Raw genomic sequence first — 22,878 nt, 5'->3', positions numbered from 1 at the left:
GGGAAAGAAATAAGAGAGTAAATTAATGACAAAGGAAAAGATGATCAGATTTTCATACATAGAAATGTTGTGTGAGGACTTCTCTGGCAGTCTAGTGGGTAGGACTCCAACCTTCCAGTGCTGTGGGCCTGGGTTTGATCACTGGTCTCAGAACTAAGATCCTGCAAGCAGTGAGGCCAAAAAAAAAAAAATGCTATGTGAAAAATTCCACATAACCAAAATAAAAATACAAACAAATCACATGGGAAAAACACACCTGCAGCAAAACTGACAAATAGTTCATATCTGTTCTATATAGGGAGCTCATCCAAAATAATAATAAAAACACTAGGATCCCAAAGAATAAACAGGAAAAGAACATAATATAATAAAGAAAAATGCAGTTAGAACATTAAAGTATGAAAAAATGTCGATGTCGTAAGAAAGAAAAACTTATACTGAATGCCTGTTGTGTATCAGGTACTCTGCTAGATACCTTTATCTCATCTAATTCATTAGGTAATTTTTAAAAAGAGACATTGCAGCTATAATTATGGTATCATAAAACATGCATCTGGAAGTACCTTTAGAGAACACGTGGTCAAAGTTGTTTAAAATCTTTATTAATTTTCCTTATTTTATTGAGTAGTTATTACATTCATATCATTCAAAATTTTAGTATGAAAAGTATCAATGAAAAGTCTTTAATTATCTCACCCCTATCTCTCTCCCCAGAGCAACCACTGTTAGTTTTTTGTGTATCCTTCCAGAACTGTCCTATGCCTATACCAGCAGAATAGCTCCCCAACACACACACACCAGCATACTATACCAGCTATTCTACACCTTACCTTTTTTGCTTAACAATATATAAATGAGAGAACCTTCCATACCAGTCCATTAAGTTTTTTTATACCTGCATTGTATTCTACTTTATGGATGTACCATAATTTGACCAGCTTCCATTGATGAACCTGTAGGTTGTTTCCAGTATTTTGTGTTTACAAACCATGGCACAGTGTACGGTATACTTTGCATAATATGACTTTCCTTGTACAATATAACTTTGCATAAGTATGAGCATATCAGTAGGACAGATTCCTACAGGTGGAATTACTGGGTCAAAGCATATATGTATTTGTATTTTTGTTGACACTGCTAGATTGCCCTCTGTAGAGGTGTACCAATTTCCATTCCCACCAACAGTGTATGAAAGTGATTTTATTCCCTCACTTTCATCAATACAGTGAGTTATCAAATTTTTTAATCTTTGAGTGAAAAATGTTTCTTCAGTACATGAAAAGATGCTCAACATCACTAATTATTAGAGAAATGCAAATCAAAACTAGAATGAGGTATCACCTCACATCAGTCAGAATGTCCATCATCAAAAAACTACAAACAGACACTTCCCTGGTGGCGCAGTGGTTAAGAATCCGCCTGCCAATGCCAGGGACACGGGTTCGATCCCTGGTTGGGGAAGAACCCACATGCCGCAGATCAACTAAGCCCATGCACCGCAACTACTGAGCCTGCGCCCCTAGAGCCTGTGGGCCACAACTACTGAGCACACGCGCCACAACTACTGAAGCCCACACGCCTAGAGCCCATGCTCCACAACAAGAGAAGCCACCGCAATGCGAAGCCCGCGCACCGCAACGAAGAGTAGCCCTCACTCTCCGCAACAAGAGAAAGCCCGTGCACAGCAACGATGACCCAATACAGCCATAAATAAATAAATACAATTTAAAAGATCTACAAACAGTAAATGCTGGAGAGGGTATGGAGAAAAGGGAACCCTCCTACACTGTTTGTGGGAATGTAAATTGGTACAGCCACTATGGAGAACAGTATAGACGTTCCTTAAAAGACTAAAAATAGAGCTGTCTTATGATCCAGCTATCCTACTCCCGGGAATATACCCGGAGGAAACCATAATTTAAAAAGATACATGCACCCCAATGTTCACTGCAGCACTCTTTATAATAGCCAAGACATGGAAGCAACTTAAATGCCCATCGACAGAGGAGTGGATAAAGATGTGGGGGACTTCCCTCGTGCCTCAGTGGTTAAGAATCCGCCTGCCAATGCAGGGACACAGGTTCAAGCCCTGGTCCAGGAAGATCCCACATGCCGCGGAGCAACTAAGCCCGTGTGCCACAACTACTGAGCCTGCGTGCCACAACTACTAAAGCCTGCGCGCCTAGAGCCCATGCTCTGCAACAAGAGAAGCCACCACAATGAGACGACCGCGCACTGCAACGAAGACCCAACGCAGCCAAAAATTAATTAATTAATTAATTTTTAAAAAAAAAGATGTGGTACATATATACAATGGAATTTTACTTAGCCATAAAGAAGAAGGAAATAATGTCATTTGCAGCAACATCGATGGACCTAGAGATTATACTGAGTGAAGTAAGTCAGACAGAGAAAGACAAATATTATATTGCTTATATGTGGAATCTAAAAAAAAAAGGTACAAATGAACTTATTTACAAAACAGAAATAGAGTCACAGATGTAGAAAACAGTCGTATGGTTACCAGGGGTTTGGCGGGTAGGGATAAATTGGGAGATTGGGATTAACGTATACACACTAGTATATATAAAATAGATAACTAATAAGGACCTACTGTATAGCACAGGGGCCTCTACTCAATACTGTATAATGAGACCTATACGGGAAAATAATCTAAAAAAGAGTGGATATATGTATATGTATAACTGATTCACTTTGCTGTACAGCAGAAGCTAATACAACAGTATAAATCAACTATACTCCAATAAAAATTTTTTTTTAATGTTTCTTCAGTGGAGTTTTAATGTTTTTTTTTTCTGATTGAAGCTAAGAATCTTTTATATATATATAAAAGTTGTTATATTTCCTTTCCTGTAAACTTTCGATTCTCATCTTTTGCTTGTTTTTCTTCTGAGTTGTTAGTCTTCTTCTCATTAATATGTAGTATGTATTAGAAAAATGAATTCTATAAGTCGCAAATTTTTTAAATTGGTTTTTTATTTGCCTTTTGACCTTAAAGCAACTCATTTTTAGAAATAAGACACTGAGGCCCAGAGAAGTGAAATTCCTTGTATAGAAGGCACTCAGCTTACCAGTGGCAGGGACAAAGCTATGCTTAGGTCTTGTAACTCGCGGTACATTGTATCAGAAAGCCTCATTTGTAAAGTAAGCGATTGAGCTAGGTGAGTTCCCACTTGTCTAAAAAGAGACTGGATTAGACTTGCATCCTTTATCATGCTCATTTTCCATAATTGAATGATAAGTGTTTATTGAGCACTTAAGAATAGCATAGGCAGACTCAACATACCTTTGGGAACATAGACCAGCTTCCCTTCTTGATCTTCTTGGTCTCCATCACTGCCACCACCAGTTACCTCTCATTTAGTCCCTTTGTATTTATTTACTCTTCTTTTTTCCTCTCCCCTCACAGCAGTCCTTGTCCAAACCTGCTTTTTTCCGGCAAAATTCAGAAAGGAGGAACTTCAAACTGCTGGACACTAGGAAGCTGAGTCGGGATGGCACTGGGTCCCCTTCTAAAATCAGCCCTCCCTCCACCCCCAGCAGCCCTGATGACACTTTCTTTAACCTCGGAGACCCACAGAACGGCAGGAAGAAGAGAAAGATACCCAAGGTAAGGCTTGCAACAAGCTTCGTGTTCAGAAGTGCACTCCCGCTTTCCTGCAAAGGAAGGCTGCAGAGGAGTCTGGGCAGAGATCAAATCACTGGTCCCTTCTTCCTGCTTCAGCACAGGCCGGGTAGACACGGTGAAGCCAGCAGACTGAGATATCTGGCCCTTTGTCAGAGTAATTGTGGTGGTCCTGTAGCCTTCCTCTCAGCCATCCCTCTCCCTACCTTGATCACTCTTAGGATACCAACCTGTGCTTCCAGTACCCAGCCTCAAAGGGCCGCATCTCCCTCCTTCATGGCCTCAAAAAGCAGAGCTCCATCCCTCGTGCTCTGACTCAGACTCCGTCACCTCCCACTGCAGAGGTGGCACCACATGGAGCCTGCGCTCCGAGGGAGCACTTGTCAAAAATACATCTTTTCTGGCTCTTTTCAGCCCCAAAGGCAAAACGTGCCCAAGGGCTTGGATGTGCATCTCATGTGGCCGCTGTTGCTGTTACATTTCCTTTGCTCAGTCCAACCCCTGCAGTGCCTGTCATTCTTCATTGGCCACTTTGGTACCAACTTCCCTCAGGAACTTTTAGAGCAAGAATTCTTCATTTCAGAGTCCATGGATGGACTTTAGGGGATCATGAAACCCACAAAATCATGTAAAACTGTATGGATGAGTTTGGGGGGATAAAAGGAAGAGGGGGTGGGTTGTCTGTAGGTTTCATCAGATTTCTCAAAGTGACCCGTTGACCTGAAAGTCCAGGGACATTTTCACAAGCCAGTCCCTCCTGACCCAGTTTGGTTAATCAGTGTTTTGAGCCATAATATCACCCTGCCCCCCACATTCTTATTCAAGTGAAATTAAGTCACCTGGACAATCAAGAGGGCATTCTGGGGGATTCCCTGGAGGTCCAGTATCTAAGACTCCACGCTTCCACTGCAGGGGGCACGGGTTCGATTCCTGCTCAAGGAACTAAGATTCCCCAAGCTGCACAGCGCAGCCAAAAAAAAAAAGTGCATTCTGAAGGGTAAGGGCAGTTAGGCTCAGGTGGGCAAGAGAAGACCTATCACCTGCAGCCCAGCAGTGGGGTTGCAGGTGGAACAGGGGAGAAGATGTCTTGCTTTGTGTTGCTGATGGAGGGCAGGAGTCAGGCCTCATTCCCCTTCCTGCTCTCCTGGTTGCCTCGGGCCACCTGGGGCACAGTGCAGGTTGCATATTGATCATTGGATGCTGGCTGAATGAGCTCCCACTAGTACATGGATCCCAGTCTCCTTCGCCCCTGGTGGAACCGCTTTCTGTCTCCCTTTGTCTGTCTTTCAGTCGCTGTCTTAACTCTCCTCTTCTTGTTCTAGCATGACTCACACATACGTGTAATGTCAAAACCCTGCAATAGTGAAATAATTACAAGTGGCTGTGAACATCTATACAGCCTCACTGTTATTTTAGCAAATTAAACAGGAACAGTCAAATGAATCAGCTGAGTTCAAAAGAGTTTTGATACAACTCTAAGTTTGACTATGTATCTCTTAATAAGCATTTAACCTCTGTCTTCTACCCCTGCGCTTTTACCCATCACTTCCCCCTTTATACTATTTTAATATTTAAAAAAGATTTTTTGAGATTGAGGGGAAGAGAATATGTGTGCATATTTTATATAAAAATAGAGAGGTGGAGATAAAGGTAGAACTATTTCTGCCACTTCATATGAGTTTAACTTGCAAGCAGCAGTTTGTTCCCTCTTACTTTATTGCCTGAAACTGAAGTGACTTTCCCCACTTACATAGTGCCCAAGCACTTACTCAAGTAGGGTTTGGCAGGTGTAATCAAATCTGGAGAAAAATCAGCATATTTCACCTGTCACTTTCACAACAACAACAAAATCTTATTACAGTTTTAGTCATAAAGGTGAAGTACACAATTCTTCAAAGGAATGTTTAAAAAGAAAACAAATGACTAATTACAGGGACTTCGCTGGTGGCACAGTGGGTGAGACTCCGTGCTCCCAAGGCAGGGGGCCCAGGGTCGGTTCCCTGGTCAGGGAACTAGATCACACATACATGCTGCAACTAAGAGTTTGCATGACACAACTAAGGAGCCCGCCTGCCGCAACTAAGACCCGGCACAACCAAATAAATAAATAAATAAATATTTCTTTAAAAATGACTCATTACAGTCTATTAGAAGTCTCATGAATCCTCAGTTCTATCACTTGCTACTTAATCTTAACCTAGGCTTGTCCTTTCCAAATGCTTTGAATCCTTTACTTGAAGTCAAAGTTTCTTTTTCAGGCACATTCATGACTTCCAGGTTTTGGAACCTTAAAGCGTTTGCTATCCAAAACCCTTGCTTTTGTGTTTTTATCTAGCGAGAAGGACTTAATGGTCTACTCACAACTCATCAGTTAATGGGTTGGTTGGTGTTCCTTCAGCTGCCTCTGCTGTAACGTGTAACACGAGTCCCTTCTGGAAGTATGGATGCTTCCCTTGATTTCTCCCGCCTCAGCCCTAAAAGGAATGAAGGTCCCAGTGGAGGAGGGGAGAGAGAAAGAGACAGTCCTTCCCTATATTCTCCTAGCAACCCTGTACCTTCATTAACGTGGCAGCTGAAACGGAGCAGTTAATTACACAGTGGTGTGATGTCCCTAGGTTTCATGAAACATTGTGCTGTCCTTTATAATGAGAAGTGAACTCCCCCTCAGCACTGTAGCAGGTTTATGTGGAATCCTTTGTTTCTTTTTTTTTTTTTTTTAATTATTTTTTATTTATTTTTGCTGTGTTGGGTCTTCGTTTCTGTGCAAGGGCTTTCTCTAGTTGTGGCAAGCGGGGGCCACTCTTCATCACAGTGCGCGGGCCTCTCACTGTCGCGGCCTCTCTTGTTGCGGAGCACAGGCTCCAGACGCGCAGGCTCAGTAGTTGTGGCTCACGGGCCCAGTTGCTCCGCGGCATGTGGGATCCTCCCAGACCAGGGCTCGAACCCATGTCCCCTGCATTAGCAGGCAGATTCTCAACCACTGCGCCACCAGGGAAGCCCGAATCCTTTGTTTCTTAGGCAGCCATCATAGGCAGAATTAGGTCCCAGATTACTCTCTGTCTGAAACAGACTGTCTTCCAAATGAGCTTATAGTTAAAAATGTTTGTTTTCAACTTTAAAAAAGTTTCTAAAAAGGCCAATACTTCTAGTACAGAACACTTTTATTTGTTTTTTTTTCAGAACACTTTTAAAACAACAAAACTTATCTCCTGTTAAAGTTCAATTATGTGAAAGCCTGTTTAAGTTTTTCTCCCTGGGGAAATTTTTTTTAAATAAAAAGGAACAAAGATTTATTAACTGAAGTATATATATGGCTTCCCCTTACTCCATGACCTGATTTAAAATGAGAAAAACTTTCTCTGTCATATTATTTATACTACTTACATAGCACTCATGAATTGTCTTATAGTTATGAATGCACCTTCGTCCTTCCTATTAGCTTGTAAACTCGCTGAGAACGTGTGCCATGTCCCATATATCCTTTTATCCCTCACAGCTCCTAGCAAAATCCCTTGCACATAGGAGATGCTCAGTATTCATTCAACAAATTAATAATTAACAAATATTTATTGAGTACCTACTGTGTGCCAGGCCCTGCTCCATCCCATACAGGTACTGTGACAGCAGTAAATAAAAGTGACAAAAATTCCTGCCTGCATGGAGCTTACAGTCTAGTGTTCAGATTATTTAAACAAATGGAAGGATATTAACTATATTGTAAATGTCTTCTTTCTAGTTAATTTTTGGATATTTTGGGGGGAGATTTTGAAAAGGTTTAAAAATTTCCTTCTCTCCCAAAACAATTTGACCTAGCAACTCATTTGTTTATTTACCTGTATTTTTTTTTTTCACGGTACGTGGGCCTCTCACTGTTGTGGCCTCTCCCGTTGCGGAGCACAGGCTCCGGACGCGCAGGCTCAGCAGCCATGGCTCACGGGCCCAGTTGCTCCATGGCATGTGGGATCTTCCCGGACCATGGCACGAACCTGTGTCCCCTGCATCGGCAGGCGGACTCTCAACCACTGCGCCACCAGGGAAGCCCTACCTGTATTTTTAAAATCGTGATAAAATATACATAACATAAAACTTACCGTTTTAACCATTTTTTAATGTGTAGTTCAGCGGCATTAAGTACATTCACATTGTGCTGCAACCATCACCATCATCCGTCTCCAGAACTTTTTCATCTCCCCAAACTGAAACGCTGCACCTATTAAACACTTACTCCCCATTCCCCCCTCCCCCCAGCCCCTGGCAACCACTATTCTACTTTCTGTCTCTATGAATTCAACTACTCTAGGTACCTCGTATAAGTGGTATCATACAATATTTGTCCTTTTGTGACTTATTTCACTTAGCATGAAATCCTCAAGGTTCATTCACGTTGAAGCATGTGTCAGAATCTCCTTCCTTTTTAAGGCTGAATAATATTCCATTGTATGTACATGCTACATTGTGTTTATCCATTCATCCATCAGTTGACATTTGGGTTGTTTTCACTTCTTGGTCGTTGTGAACAATACTGTTGATACGGTGTCTTCTTCCATGGGAAATGGGGTTAGTGTTACGTCCCACTAGTTAGAACATGCGGGAAAAGAAAAGAAGGCCAATTCAGGGGTGTGAGCTCTCAAGGAGATGGCTGGTTCGTGAGAGCAAATATAAAGAGCTGCCACATGGCAGGGATTTGGGGGTGAAGGCAGAGGCTTCAGTCGGGTCAGGTTCATGGTTAGAGAAGAGGAGTTCACACCGGGAGCTGGCAAGGCCAGGGCTGCGCTTCTCGTCAGGAGCCAGAGGGCGCAGATGGCCAAGGCTCCGGCAGGGCAGTGTCCATGAGAGTCCGCAGAGCTGGGGGGATGGAACCCAGACCGGCCACAAGGAGGCCTTGAGAATAAGCCACCCTCCTCTCTGGTGGGCCAGTGCTTGTAGAGAGGAGCTGGTGAACTACTTTAGGGAGGGGATCGAGGAGTAGGGGGCAGAGGTGGGTATTGGCAACTGTCCCTGATGGGTACGCATCACCCAGTTTACCATAGCATACCCCCTCCTGTTCTTCCCAATGTATGAAAGAATTTTCAACCTTTCAAGGCAGCAACTTACAGACAGCTCTCCTTTAAAGTCACTAGTTGGTTTGTGTCGATTATGCATGGGTAGACTTCCCTTTCTCCCAACCAGGTGGAATCCAGGAAGCTTATACTCTTTTTTTTTTAAATTTATTTTTGGCTGCCTTGGGTCTTCGTTGCTGTGCGCAGGCTTTCTCTAGTTGCATTGAGCGGGGGCTACCCTTCATTGCGGTGCACGGGCTTCTCATTGTGGTGGCTTCTCTTGTTGCGGAGCACGGGCTCTAGGCGCACGGGCTTCAGTAGCTGTGGCTCGTGGGCTCAGTAGTTGTGGCTCGTGGGCTCTAGAGCACAGGCTCAGCAGTTGTGGTACACGGGCTTAGTTGCTCCACGGCATGTGGGATCTTCCCAGACCAGGGCTCGAACCTGTGTCCCCTGCATTGGCAGGCGGATTCTTAACCACTGCACCACCAGGGAAGTCCAGGAAGCTTCCTCTCTTGAAAGTTGCAGGTGGTGCTGTAAAGCCTGAGGGGAAGTGACCCAGGGCCTCAATCACCAGACGGTTCTGCTATAGTCAGTCTGGAGGATGTGCTGCTTACTAAGGTGTCTGCTGAGCAGCTCGGCTTCTGAGCGCCAGAGAGGTCATGAAAGGCCTCAGCAAGTCTGCGGCCAGTGTGTCCTCTGCAGGAAGGACGGTGTGCCCGGTACACGGCACTCCTCCCTGCAGTCCTGAGCTCGGACTCAAGAGCCACCGCAGTGCCTGGTCCCTTCCTGCTGCTCAGACACTCTTTGGCATGGTGCCTATGAAAGGGGCCCTGCCTGGGAACACTTTTTTTCTGTCTCTTTCTTTCCTTGTTTTGCTTTGGGGGCAAAAGCTCCTTCCCAAACCACAGTTACGTTTCACTATCAGGGCCGGGGGGTGGGGGGGCTGGGGGGGGGGCAGCCATCACACCATTTAGCCAATGAAATCGTCTCCCTCTGTGTCTCAGCTGGCTGCGTTAGCATATTCAGACGACACCCGCCCATACATCAGTGAGGCTGGCAGCATCCTTCAGTGTTCTTGACAGTCATGCTTCTATCTGGCCCAGAGGAATGACTGAAAGACGCCGGCGGGCCAGTGGGAAATGTCTCCCCCACCCCCTTTCCCTGGCCCGCCACCCTCCTAAAAGAGAATGGGCAGCAAAGGAATCCCATCTGCCACAGGGAGGAGACTGCTCACCCTGGCTTTTCTTCTCCCCGTGTCTGGCAGCTGGTGTTGCGAATCAATGCCATTTATGAGGCCCGGAGAGGAAAGAAACGGGTGAAGAGGCTGTCCCAGTCCACGGAGAGCAACTCAGGAAAAGGTAGGGCCCCGCCACCAGCCCTTCTCCCCCAAGAATCTGAAAACAGAATCTTCCTAGAAGTGGCTTCCTGTTGTTTGGGCTTGACTCAGCAAGGACAAGTTGGGGGCTTTGGAAATGGCCCCCCACCATCCTGTCTCCCTGTGTATCCATCAGGTCAGCCTAGGGCTGCGTGCTCTGACCTCACCGTGGGAGCAACCTTCTTTGCTTAATATACATTAAAGGGGCCAGTACCTTTTGCTGTATTTATATAGGTACCATCTGAACTAAAGCCAAATTAATTTGGAAACACATGTAGTTGGACAAAAACATAGCTTGTCCATTACATTTAAATAGACAAAAAGAAGACAGCCCCTCTGAACTAGAAGTCTTGGATTTGTGCTACCACATATAAAAAGTTTCCCACATTAGAAAAACCCACACTTGCAACTTTCTTCCTTTTGTTGTTGTGTTTTTTTGTCTAGTGACAGATGAGAACAGTGAGTCTGACAGTGACACCGAGGAGAAGCTGAAAGGTGAGAAGAGCAGTTGCTGTGCAGGGCGCATGCAGGTGACTGAGAAGCTGCGAAGGTAGCCCTTCCTGTTCAGTGTGAGGGACGGATCACAGTGGCCTTGCACGAGCTTGTTGGGCAAGTCGTGGAAGTCTGAGCCTGGCCAGAGTGGGCCTGTTCGGTCCCTGAGCCTACAGCTCAGTTCTAGAAGTCCAGGGTGGCTACCACTGCAGTGACACCCCGTTCCTGTGCCTTTCCGTTATGTCATAGGTGTTTTTCACACCTGTGTAAGGTACAGTGTGCTGGCCTGGGACTCCAGAGACCTGGGGCTCTTGCCCTACTCCTGGCTCTGTGATCTGGAAGAAATCACTTGAGATCCAGGGCCTCTAGTTCCTCATCTGTCAAATGAAGTCGCTGAAATTATTGGTCCCTGTGGATCTAAATTTGGTGATCTCAGTCTAGGCTTCAGTGAGTTTTCCACAACTTTTCAGACCCTAGGGGGGAAGCCAAAGAAAGCCATAGTCCAGGGCTGCTCAGTGAGGTGATGGGGACCCATCTGCTCAGTGGCCCTGCCTCATTTGCCTCCAGCACCCACCTGCTCCCACCTCTGGAATGAAGCCAGTCACTTCCATTGCACAGAATGGTGGCAGGAGAGAAGGCAGATGGGGTTCCTGAGTTAGTCAGGTCTCTGCCAGTTGAGCCACACGGAATGTTTTCAAAGCTCCCAGCTCCAAAAGCTCTAGGGTCTGGATTTTGTCACATCCCCCAAACTGAAAGATGAAGGAAGTGAGTGAAGGGAGGAGTCCCCACCCCATCTGACAGAGGAACCCAAGGGTCACTCAAGCCGCTGCCCTAAGTCCAGACAGCAGATCCCACATTCCAGGCTCCTGCACCCCGATTAGCCTGGTGGCCCGGCGGGTGTTGCTCCAACTAGAACTCTGGCAAGAATCCCAAATAAAGAGCTTTGTACTAATTTGTTAAATGTGGGAACAGTCTTTTAGGATTAGAAAAAGTTCTTTGAGCTAGGAATTACACAACGTGTTGCAGCTCTGTGCAATTCCACATTGGGGGTGAGTCATTTTCAGGCGTTCTCTTCCCTCCCTCCCTCCCTCCCTCCCTCCCTCTGTAGCCCACAGCCAGCGCCTGGTCAATGTGAAGTCACGCCTGAAGCAGGCTCTAAGATACCCATCACTGGACCGGGAGCTCGTCGAGTACCAGGAGAGGCAGCTCTTCGAGTACTTTGTGGTCGTGTCTTTGCACAAGAAGCAGGCCGGCGCTGCCTATGTGCCCGAACTCACCCAGCAGTTCCCTCTGAAGGTACAGGGTGGGCCAGGCATCTGCAGCCTGCCAGGGACTGCAGCATTCTTGACAAAATCTTATTGGTACTCACGGTTTCAGGGAGGTACAGGAGCCCAAGGAACATTCAGTGCTTAGAATTTCAAAAATGGGTCCTAATTAAGGTATATCAAATGAAAAAAACCGCTGCTGGAGAATTTGCAAGGTCCAAGGAGATGCGAGAGTCAAGACTCAAAGCAGGGACAGAAATACTTACCCCCTTCCTGTGGTCACTGTGCTGACTGTACTATCCTCTTCATCCTCCCCGTCTCCTTATCCAGCCACGTCTCTTCCCAACCTGTCCTAGAAGCTTCTTTCCATCAGCCGCACAACTCTCCCTAAGGACTGTCATGTTTGTGTCCTTGCTACACACCCCTACGTGCCCTGTGTGCCTCTGTATGTGTGTATGCACGAGAATCCTGTCCTGTTCTCACATGGGTCATGGCTATGTGGATGTGGCTTTACCATATATTAAATTATGGCTCCTAAAATGAAATGGCGCTCAATAAAGCCGAAAATGACGTGGCCTAGAATATATAAATTATTCTTAGCCTTTGACATCAGTAATAAAGAGCTTCCACCACATTCTAATTGAGTTCAGCCAGAATTTACTGAGACCGTTTTACTTTCAAGCTGTTTTCTGCTTGGCCCCAGGGTATTACAAAGATGAGCAAAATGTGTTTCCTGTCCTCACGGAGCTTACACTCTGATAGGAGGGCATGAGATAAGCCTACAAAGACTCATGAGGTACAATGTGACAGTCTCTGTACAGTTCATACAGTGCAGGTGCGCAGATGCAGGAACAGGGGAGGGCGCTCATGTCCTAGTCCCATCAGGGCCTCCCTTTGCTGCCACCACCCAAGCATAATCCCAGCATCTACCAAGACCTAGGTTCCAGCTGTCCCTCTCCTTTCTCGGGCCAGCCTTCCTTCTGTCCTGCCCACTGGGTTCCAGCACAGCAATCAAGTCGTCTGCTTGGAGTTTAGGATGGAAATATGTATAACTGAAATAAACCACAGGCACCAGCCCTCCACACCAGCACTTATTCCACTTCCTCTATCTGGGATCCAGGGATGATGGTCTGTAAACCCCAGTGCTATGGGTGTGCCCATATTTAGTTGAGAACCACACTTGCACCAATGCATGAAGGACTGTCCTATTATTTTATTTACTTCCTTTGGGGCGTAGCACAATGTTATACATATAGCAATACTTAACCAGTGTTCCAGGAATAAAAGTGTTAATTTTTGAATGAATTAATGAATCAACCTAGCTATTGAATGCTTGAGTTTCCAACATGGAATCTCCAGACTCTTAGACATCACATTAAAACTTTTTTTGAGTGGAAAGTTGCATAGTCACTGTTGAAAGGGGGACTAATCCAGAAATGTATAAAGAAAAAAGCCATCTCTAATCCCACAGAGATCATCACTGTTAGCATTTTATTGTGTTTTCTTCCAGTCTTTTCTCATAGTATAATTTTCTTACAAAACTGAGAACATACATTGTGTAATTTCCGTGCCGTTTTAGAAACCTGTCATTGTTTATAAACATATTTAATACAAATTCTAAAACATCATTTTTGAAATTACATAATGCTGCGTTATGTGGGTATACCCTGATCTTTTTTTTTTTTTAATAAATTATTTATTTATTTATTTTTGGTTGCATTGGGTCTTCGTTGCTGCACGCGAAGCAGCGAGCGGGGGCTACTCTTCACTGCGGTGTGCGGGCTTCTCGTTGCAGTGGCTTCTCGTTGCAGAGCACGGGCTCTAGGCGCGCGGGCTCAGTAGTTGTGGCTCACGGGCTCTAGAGCGCGGGCTCAGTAGTTGTGGCGCACGGGCTTATTTGCTCCGCGGCATGTGGGATCTTCCCGGACCAGGGCTCGAACCCGTGTTCCCTGCATTGGCAGGCGGATTCTTAACCACTGTGCCACCAGGGAATCCCCTACCCTAATCTATTTAACCACTCTCTTTCTGTTGGAAATGTATCTTGCTGCCAGTATTTCTTTAGATATGTATTTTTAATGTTACGCTGATCATCCTTTATATGCATTTTTGCACATGCCAGGCTACTTTATATCTCCTTTCCTTCACTTGCTCCCTCTGTCAGAAGGCCCCTTTTCTCCTTCTGCCTCCTCATTTTTAACTCTTTTTCATGAATTTTATCCTCCACCCCTATAGCCACTTTAATCAAGGTTTACACTCCATATTTGCACACTAGAGATCATGCCTGCTGTATTCCCTTAAGATGCTTGATATCTTGCAGTTATCTTTATGACAACTCATGGAGGTCAGGCTGTTTTCCAGCCATCTGTGATTGGTTGCATTTGTAAGAGAGATCTCTGTGTGCCACTTCCTATAAATGTGCTCCTGTGCATGTAAGAGCATGTATGTGCACATACGGGTTGATAACTCATACATTGATGACAGTGTGTGTAAGCACATGTGTATATACACATATTTTTGGGTATCGTGCATGTGGTCTGAGGGTGGGTTCATCCAAATGGTGACTGGGCCACGTTGAAAAGCGCTAGAACTCATTTCTCTACAAGGCCTACGCTTCAGTTCTCTAATGCTGTTTCCACTGTGGAGAAATGTCATTGTTCCTTTCTTTTGTATTATTTATAGTTTGGGGTCCTTCACTCTGTGCTGATTAATGACCCCTTCCAACAACTACACCCAGCTGGTATTTGCTTGTCTGCAAGACTGTCCAAGGGTAATCAAAAATTATTGCTTTGGCAACAGTCTGAGCTAGTGAATTATCAACTCAAAGACTGTTCCAGGACCATTTGGAATCCTCTGAGTCATGGATAGAAGAGAGAACAATTATACAGAAAAGAAAGAGTGACTATTTATTCTGAAGAAGAAAAACTAAAGGACAATTAATGACTGGCTTGCAGTCTACATATGGTGACTGTGTTTCACTCATTGATAGCTGTCTCAACCATTAATAGTAGTAGCAGCTTTAGTTAAATTTGATCTAGCCTAAGGGGAGTCATACTAGAAGTGGGTTTTCAAATTGAAAGCCATCAGCCCGGTGCTCTATTCCTTTGGATGCTCTCCAGAGACCTCTTTTCTCTGACGTTTCATGGCCTTGGGAAGGCTTGTAGATCCTCTGTGAAGGAGTCAAAGGTACTGTTGGCCTGCAGATGTCAGAAACTCTCTGCCAGCCTGGTTTAAGGTGGAGGCCAATGGCAAACTATGAGAAACAAAATAAGAAATTATGGAAAATATTACAGTAAGAATTTAGGTTAGACATTACAATTTCATAACTTTAGAAATTCATACTCCACTCACTTCAAATATCTGATATTTCAAATGACTGAAGATAATTTTAGCATAATTTATTTTTCTTTAACTGTTTATAATGGAAATTTAACAAGTGTAAACCTATCATAAACAACACAACAAAAGCCAACAATTCTTCCCAACACATTAGAAGTACCAATTTATAAGCTAACTTATAAACTATTCCTTTTTGTATCCCAAACTTATACCTAGAGTGCCTTTGTTTTTCAATTGAGACCAAAAAAAACACACATAACATAAAATTCACCATCCCAACATCTCCATGTGTACAGTACAGTATGGTTAACTGCATGTGCATTGCTGTCCAACAGAATGGGATGCTTTTTTTTAGCACAGGTAACCTGTTCAGACACAGAACAAGCAGACTCATGGCTTTAAATATCATCTCTAAATCAGACTTTATTGATTCATTCCATTTTGAAATGAGATGATATTCATCCAGTCTGTGATATGTCAGATAAATCAGAGAGAGAAAGACAGGCTAGAGATAAAGACCATTTTGATTCTCTACTAGATTCCATACTAGCTGGGTGATCATGGACAAATCACTTAACTTCCCGGGGCTTATTTTCTTATCTCTAAAGTAAGAAGGTCAGGCTGGATGATGTCTAGTTTTCCTTTAGTTCTGACATTCAAAGACTTCCTGAAATGAGTTAAATTTCACCATATAATATAATTTAGCTGGATGTAGTCACTAAAAAGTGTTGTAAAATGTCTTTGTCTAGATCAAGGAGGGGCGCATTTGCCTGGGCCCAGAGGTCAGAAGACGATTTGAGGTTCTGCCTTGCAGATTCATGAGTCTCTGGTTTGGAAGGGATTGCTACGACAGGGTTTCCTTATTGATTAAAATACTTACATTCCAGAATGTTCTGCATAGAGAACATTTCTCTAAAGCACACTTTTTTTTCTCCTCATTTCCCCCATAAGATTATAGTTGGAACTGCCCTGGGGACAAAAAGCCCTAAGCAGACTGAGCTGCAAACCCTCCTCAAAGTGGAGATTAAGGTGGCAGTCATGACTTCAGGAAGGTGGGAGATGTGCTCTTGCCAAGCATCTGCCTCACTCTCCAGTGCTGGGGTTTATTCTCCAATCTTCTCTCGCCCTTCTCCCTGCAGTTGGAAAGGTCTTTCAAGTTCATGAGAGAAGCTGAGGACCAGCTGAAGGCTATCCCCCAATTCTGTTTCCCTGACGCCAAGGACTGGACTCCTGTCCAGCAGTTTACCAGGTATGTGCTGGCATCCCCCTCCCCTCCTGCAAAGACTAAAGCAAGAACTAGAGGGGGTCATAGATGGTAGCCCCCATAAGTCGGTCCTACTGTTAAGTGATCCTGGTGGGCCCGAGTGTAGCAATTTCCTCCACAGGTGTTTTTAAAACTTACCTGAAGACAAGAATCACCTTGCTAAGTATGCAGATTCCCAGATCTCCCGCTCCACCTGGGAGTGTGTTTCATAAGCTGACGTGATGGGCAATAAGGTAATTCATAGCCTAGGAAAACATTGCCCGTCACTAATACTTGTCCAGTGCTCTGGAAACATTTCTTCAGTAGCCCATCCAGCTGTTACTCGGATTGTGATAAGTTTACGTTTCTGCTTTAACCCATGTTGTTGGATACCAGTATTTTTTTATCAGATGTTTCAGTAACTGACCAAACTCAGGAGGCTCCAAATCCTAAGTGTTTGAGGGATACTGAGTTCCTTGAAGTTGGCCCAGCAGTCTTTAGGGACGGTCCAGGCCTCGGGCTGGCCTACACAGACAGTGCCTAGGAGAGCCACACAAGGGGCAGTTCCGAGAGGGGCACAGAAGTGTCCTACTCTTCCACTGCTCCCTCGCTGAGGCACATCCCTAGATCAGCAGATGCCACCTCACTCCCGGGCTCAAATAATGACTGCTGTGTGCATGCAATGGGATGGCCCAGGTGATAGGATTATATGAGGGCTCAGGGTGAAAAGAAAATTCCTCACTTCCTCTCAGGACACAGCGACACTTTAGATCTTCCTGTCCCTGACACAGACTCCAAATCTGTAGGTGACCGGAGCCCCAGCCCAGAGATGGACAAGCCAGACAGCGAGCAGCCCTTTTTGACAGCCTCCTCCAGAATGTCCCCTGGTTGCTCAACGCAATGTGACTTTGGTATTGTTTTGCTTTGTAACGCGCTTTCGTTTTCCCAACCACAGTGAAACATTCTCGTTTGTCTTAACTGGAGAAGATGGGAGCAGGAGGTTCGGTTACTGCCGAAGACTGCTGGTCAGTACGTCCTGCTCTCAGGCAGCAAGAGCTCTGTGCAGAGCCGGCGCTGGCTTCCTGAGGTCTCACTCACCACGTGCCACACGAGAAGGGACAGGAGGTGTAGCAAGTTCACCGGGGCAGTTAAAAACAGGGAGGAATATTTGGGGGTCCACGTGAGTCTTACTGGTAGACGGGAACATTGTCTGTCTCCTTTGGAAAGAAAATACTTTCTCCATTGTTTTCCCTGCCAAATAAATGACCTTTCTCTCCTCAAACCAAATGTCCTTCCTAATAAAGTGTGCTAAACAGGCTTTGAGAGCTTACAGAGAACGTTCATAATAGTTGTTAGGGCAGAAGAAGGGTGGCTTTATTGTTTATGACGCAAATAATTTAAGTGTCTCCTTCAGAACATTAACCTATAAAAGTCAGAAACTTATTTCAGTGAAATGATTATGCCGAAACATTTAAGAACTGGTCTTTTTGAGGCCCATTTTGGGGACGATCTTCTGTAGTGGCAAATCATTTTCCAACGAGAGTACATTTTAGTCTTTTTATAAATAGGCTAATATAGTCAAGAATAATGCATGGCACATAGTGGCTGTTTAGTAATTAGTGAATAAAAAGTATGGATAATAATCGAAAAAGTTAAATGGAATAATAAATTTTGTTGATATAATTACTTTAGAGTTTAAGTGTTGAGATTGTTTTCCTTTTTTGTTTTGAAAATTAAAAGTCAGTTTCCAAAAAGGATTTTCAGAAATGATTTCTCATTCGGACTTATTATAATAATGATTAAGAATAAATAATTTCCTTGAGAGGAGTTACAGTGATATGGGTAAACAAGTTAAGATTCCTTATTTTATGGTGCTATAGGCCATATTGAGCACCTGCTATGTGCACAACACTCTTGATTTGGTCCCTTTGGGAGAATTAAAAAATATGTCTACGTAACCAGAAGTGCTTTCACCTATAAGACGGGGTATTGGTAACTGCTTACCTCGCTGATTTTCAAAAGCTATGGTGTATGGAAACAATAGCCACCATGTTAAAAACATTTAGGGTCTTTCCTCCCCTGAGATTGGTAACACTCATGATTTCCTTGTGTTTCACTCCAAAAAGCCTGGTGGCAAAGGAAAGCGTCTCCCTGAAGTTTACTGCATCGTGAGCCGCCTGGGATGCTTCAACCTCTTTTCGAAGGTGAGGACTTGGGCCTCAGAGAAGGGAGGGAGGGAATGCAGGGCAGGGCCCAGGAGGACACAGGAGACACCCTAACTCGTGTGACTTTTATCCTCTTATTCCCCCACCCGTTTTCCTTCCCACTTCTTCCTCCTCCCTTCCTTGAGCCTCATCTATTCTCTAAACTTTAAGACAGGAAATGAGTTGATGAAGGTTGTGGCCCAGAAAGTGGGGGAGGGGAGAAGGTCAAAGTCATTGCAGTTGAGGATGGGAGGGGCAGAGGATCTCCCCAGAATATTCCATACGTTTTAATTTCCTTCTCTTAAGCATTATCTTTTGTCACATTATGTGTTGTGTATATGTGTCGTGTGTGTATATATCTGTTGTGTGTGTGCAAGATTTGTTATCGCAAGACTGCTCTATCAAAATCTTAGTATAATTTGGTCCTTCTTTTTGGAAAATGAGCCAATATATCAAGACATAGGGATTGCCGTGGTGAATTGGCTTACCCACCCAAGTATTCCGGAATGGTGTGTAGGAGATAATTACTATGCTATATTATGCCAATCTCAAAAGTTAGGTATAATTCAACGTTTTTTCCTGTGTTAACCAGACCTGAATATATAATCCATAAATTTTTTTTTTTGGCCACACCACACCACATGCAGATCTTAGTTCCCCAACCAGGGATCAATCCCATGCCCCCTGAAATGGAAGCCTGGAGTCTTAACCACTGGACTGCCAGGGAAGTCCCTCCATAAATTTTTTTAAAATCCTTCTTGAGCACGTATTTCAGTCTGAGCTTTCTTTTAGAGAATTGAAGTCCTACATCTGCTCTTCACGGATGTAAGCAACACTCCCTAAAAGCATTCCGAAACAAAAGTCTCCCTCCTGCCCACCCTTCTCCTGAACTCAGAGGAAGCCTGAATTACACTGATGTAGCGTGACCTCTTGCCACGGTAGAACTTGTATGCAAGTCGGAGGTAATTAATGTTATCAGTGTAAAATCTGAGTCATGGTCTTACCTCCACTCCACGTGAAGTGGTCATCATTGTACATTAAAGTCAGTCATTTACAAGCTGTAGCACAGATACGCATTGCTGCTCATGCCAGTCTTCAACATGGGTTTGTTTAAACATGGAAATAAGGCTGTAGGTCATAGCCCTTGTTGTTGTAAGAATGCTTATGAATCTAGGAGTAAACAGCTGATGTGAGGTAGCCCAGCACCCAGTGGCAGCTTTGGAGTTCACATAAGCTGCATTGCTATGTCATGGGCAGGGGGTGCGGAGCAAGTAAACATCCTCACATACTCGTGTGATGCACAGTCCTGCATTTTCATGTCAGTTTTGTGACAGCATATGTTTTAAGACTGTAGTATGAAGACTTGCCAAAGATCACACAGCAAATATTCAGCATAGAACCATAGACAGAGCTTTGGCTAAATGATTCCAAAATCTCAAGCTATTTCTAGGTGAGGGACAAGGATAACTAAAATGGCAAATTGTCCTTTAGTACAGAAAGAGGAATCATGGATAAGAACAGCTCTCAGAATCTCTGAAGAAAGGCAGAAGTATTGCTACAATAATACTATGTAACAAACCACCGTGGCGTAAAGCAGCCATCATTTACTCTCACGGAGGAGCAGGCAGCTGGGGTTCGGCTCTGCCGGTCTCCATGGGCTCACTCATGTGCTGCTAGTAGGCTGGGGGTTGGCTGATCTAGGCTGGCTGGGCTGTGCTTAAGGCTGCAAGTCTGGGTGCGGGTCTGGCTCACACATCTGTCACCTCCCTTAGACAGTAAGCTGTCCCATGCATGCTCTTCTTGTAGCTGTGGCAGGGGCATGAGAGGGCGAGCAGAAACACATAAGGCAGGCCTCCTAAGGCCTGGGCTTAGAACTGGCACACTGTCACTTCTGCCTCATTCTGCTGGCACAGTCGTCCTCAACCTTTTTCTCATTATTGATCCCCTAAGCAGCCTTTTTAGATATTTTTTTCTCAATAGCCTCCCCTCTCCATGGAATTATTTTTAATTTTTTGTCTTTCTATTGTGCTAAAATATACATAACATAAAATTTACCATTTTAGCGATTGTTAAGTGCACAATTGATTGGCATTATGTTTATTCACATTGCTGTGCAGCCGTCACCACCATCCATCTCCAGAACTTTTTCATCTCCTCAAACTAAAACTCAGTACCCATTAAACACTAACTCTGTGTTCCCTCCTCCCCCAGCCCCTGGCAACCACCACTCTACTCTACTTTCTGTCTCTTTTATGAATTCGACTCTAGGATCTCATGTAAGTGGAATTATACATTATTTGTCCCTTTGTGTCTGGCTTATTTCACTTAGCACAGTGTTTTCAAGGTTCATCCATGTTGTAGCACGTATCAGTATTTTATTCCTTCTTATGGCTGAATGATATTCCACTATATGAATATCACGTTTTGTTTATCATTCATCAGTTGATGGACATTTAGGTTATTTCCATTTTTTGACTACTATGAATAATGCTCTATGAACATTCATGTACAAGTTTTCATGTGAACATGTTCTCATTTCTCTTTGTTAAATTCCTAGGAATGGAACTGCTGGGTCATTTGGTAACTCTATGTTTAACTTTCTGAGGAGCTGCCAGACTGTTTTCAAAAGAAAAACTTCACTAGTTTACATTCCCACCAGCAGTGTATGAGGGTCCCAGTTTCTGCACTTCCTCACCAATACCTGTTACCTGTGTTTTATTTCAGCCATCTTAATGGGTATGAAGTGGTATCTCATTGGTTTTGATTTGTGTTGCCCAAATGGCTACTCCCCAGGGAAACTTTTTTTTAATTAATTAATTTATTTATTTGGCTGCATTGGGTCTTTGTTGCCGTGTGCGGGCTTTCTCTAGTTGTGGCGAACGGGGGCTACTCTTCATGGCAGTGCGCAGGCTTCTCATTGCGGTGGCTTCTCTTGTTACGGAGCATGGGCTCTAGGCGCACGGGCATCAGTAGTTGTGGCACATGGGCTCAGTAGTTGTGGCTTGTGAGCTCTAGAGCGCAGGCTCAGTAGTTGTGGCACACGGGCTTAGTTGCTCCGCGACATGTGGGATCTTCCTGGAGCAGGGCTCAAACCCGTGTCCCCTACATTGGCAGGCAGATGCTTAACCACTGTGCCACCAGGGAAGTACCCCCCCCCAAGAGAAATTTTAATTCCATAGATATATCGCATATCTGTTTATGTACTATGGCACCTTAGAAGGCTATAAACCCTCACAATATCTAAGTTTTTCACCACCAACCCCCAAACGAATTTTTACCTCTTTGTGGGTGCTGTTCTTCCCATTGAGAATGCATATATCAATCCAGTAAGTCACATGGCCATACCCGTGTGACAAACAGGACAGTTTTCAAAGTCAAGGGGGCAAGAAACTATACTTCACCCCTTTAGTGGGAGAAATTACAGAGTCACGTGGAAAAAGAGGGGCTGCATAGAGGAGAGAACTGGGGCCCTAACACACAAGGTGAAAGAGACTTTGTTTGGCCTGATGAGGACAACGGGCTTCCCCACAATTCCTCAGCCTCTATGGCAGGCCCACTTCATCTGGAACAGAGCTACACCTTGATGACCTGACTTCAGGATAGCTGAGCTGCTTTTCTGCGCCTTGCAGATCTTGGATGAGGTGGAAAAACGACGAGGCATCTCTCCTGCCCTGGTCCAGCCTCTCATGAGGAGCGTCATGGAAGCCCCTTTCCCAGCCCTGGGCAAAACCATTGTTGTCAAGAACTTCTTGCCGGGATCAGGAACTGAGGTAAGCCATCAGAGTCCTTTCCTGTCCTGGGGGGAGTAGCCCAGACTGTGGCCAAGTCCCAGTGGTCCCAGGGGCTGGCTTCCAGTGGGCTGTCACATTCAGTGATGTCCTCTTGCTCCTCAGCCTGGCCCAGATCACCCATTTCTAAGAGTATCATAAATTCCACCCTAAGTCCAGTCCATCCAGCCCAGGATTCTGGCTCAGAACTGTGCCAGGGCAGTGAACATCTTTAGCTTCTCTTATTAGCCTACTACCTTCATAAATCGTATTTAAACCTATTCAGGTTTTTGGTCTGCATCAACTCTACCACTTTATAGTGTAAAGCAGATTCTTTTCAGGGAAGAAAAGCTCAGGTACTACTTTTTATTCATCCTAGACTTTGAAGCATGTCCCTTTCCTTGGCTGGGCTGGGATTTGATGCCAGAGCTTGTTTTCATCCTTCCCATTCCCTGTGTGTGACTCTGTGGATATCAGAGGGCAGATCCCATTCAGCCTTGAGTCTCCAGTT

General features: G+C 44.5%; 1 protein-coding gene across 1 annotated transcript in view; it reads left to right on the top strand.

The window, feature by feature from the left end:
• DENND2A (DENN domain containing 2A) overlaps window positions 1-22,878 on the top strand; it is a 104,333-nt gene that overhangs the window by 56,868 nt on the left and 24,587 nt on the right. Inside the window, exons 6-13 of the mRNA XM_007466620.1 lie at window positions 3,431-3,631; window positions 9,950-10,043; window positions 10,505-10,555; window positions 11,661-11,848; window positions 16,293-16,402; window positions 17,352-17,421; window positions 18,523-18,600; window positions 22,230-22,370. Of these exons, the coding sequence (XP_007466682.1) occupies window positions 3,431-3,631; window positions 9,950-10,043; window positions 10,505-10,555; window positions 11,661-11,848; window positions 16,293-16,402; window positions 17,352-17,421; window positions 18,523-18,600; window positions 22,230-22,370 (933 nt within the window). The remainder of the gene's footprint in view (window positions 1-3,430; window positions 3,632-9,949; window positions 10,044-10,504; window positions 10,556-11,660; window positions 11,849-16,292; window positions 16,403-17,351; window positions 17,422-18,522; window positions 18,601-22,229; window positions 22,371-22,878) is intronic.

This window comes from Lipotes vexillifer, unplaced genomic scaffold, assembly GCF_000442215.2.
Source record: "Lipotes vexillifer unplaced genomic scaffold, Lipotes_vexillifer_v1.1 scaffold71, whole genome shotgun sequence".
Taxonomy (NCBI): domain Eukaryota; kingdom Metazoa; phylum Chordata; class Mammalia; order Artiodactyla; family Lipotidae; genus Lipotes; species Lipotes vexillifer.
The sequence above is the reverse complement of the archived record's forward strand: the minus strand, read 5'-3'. Positions and strand labels throughout refer to the sequence as shown.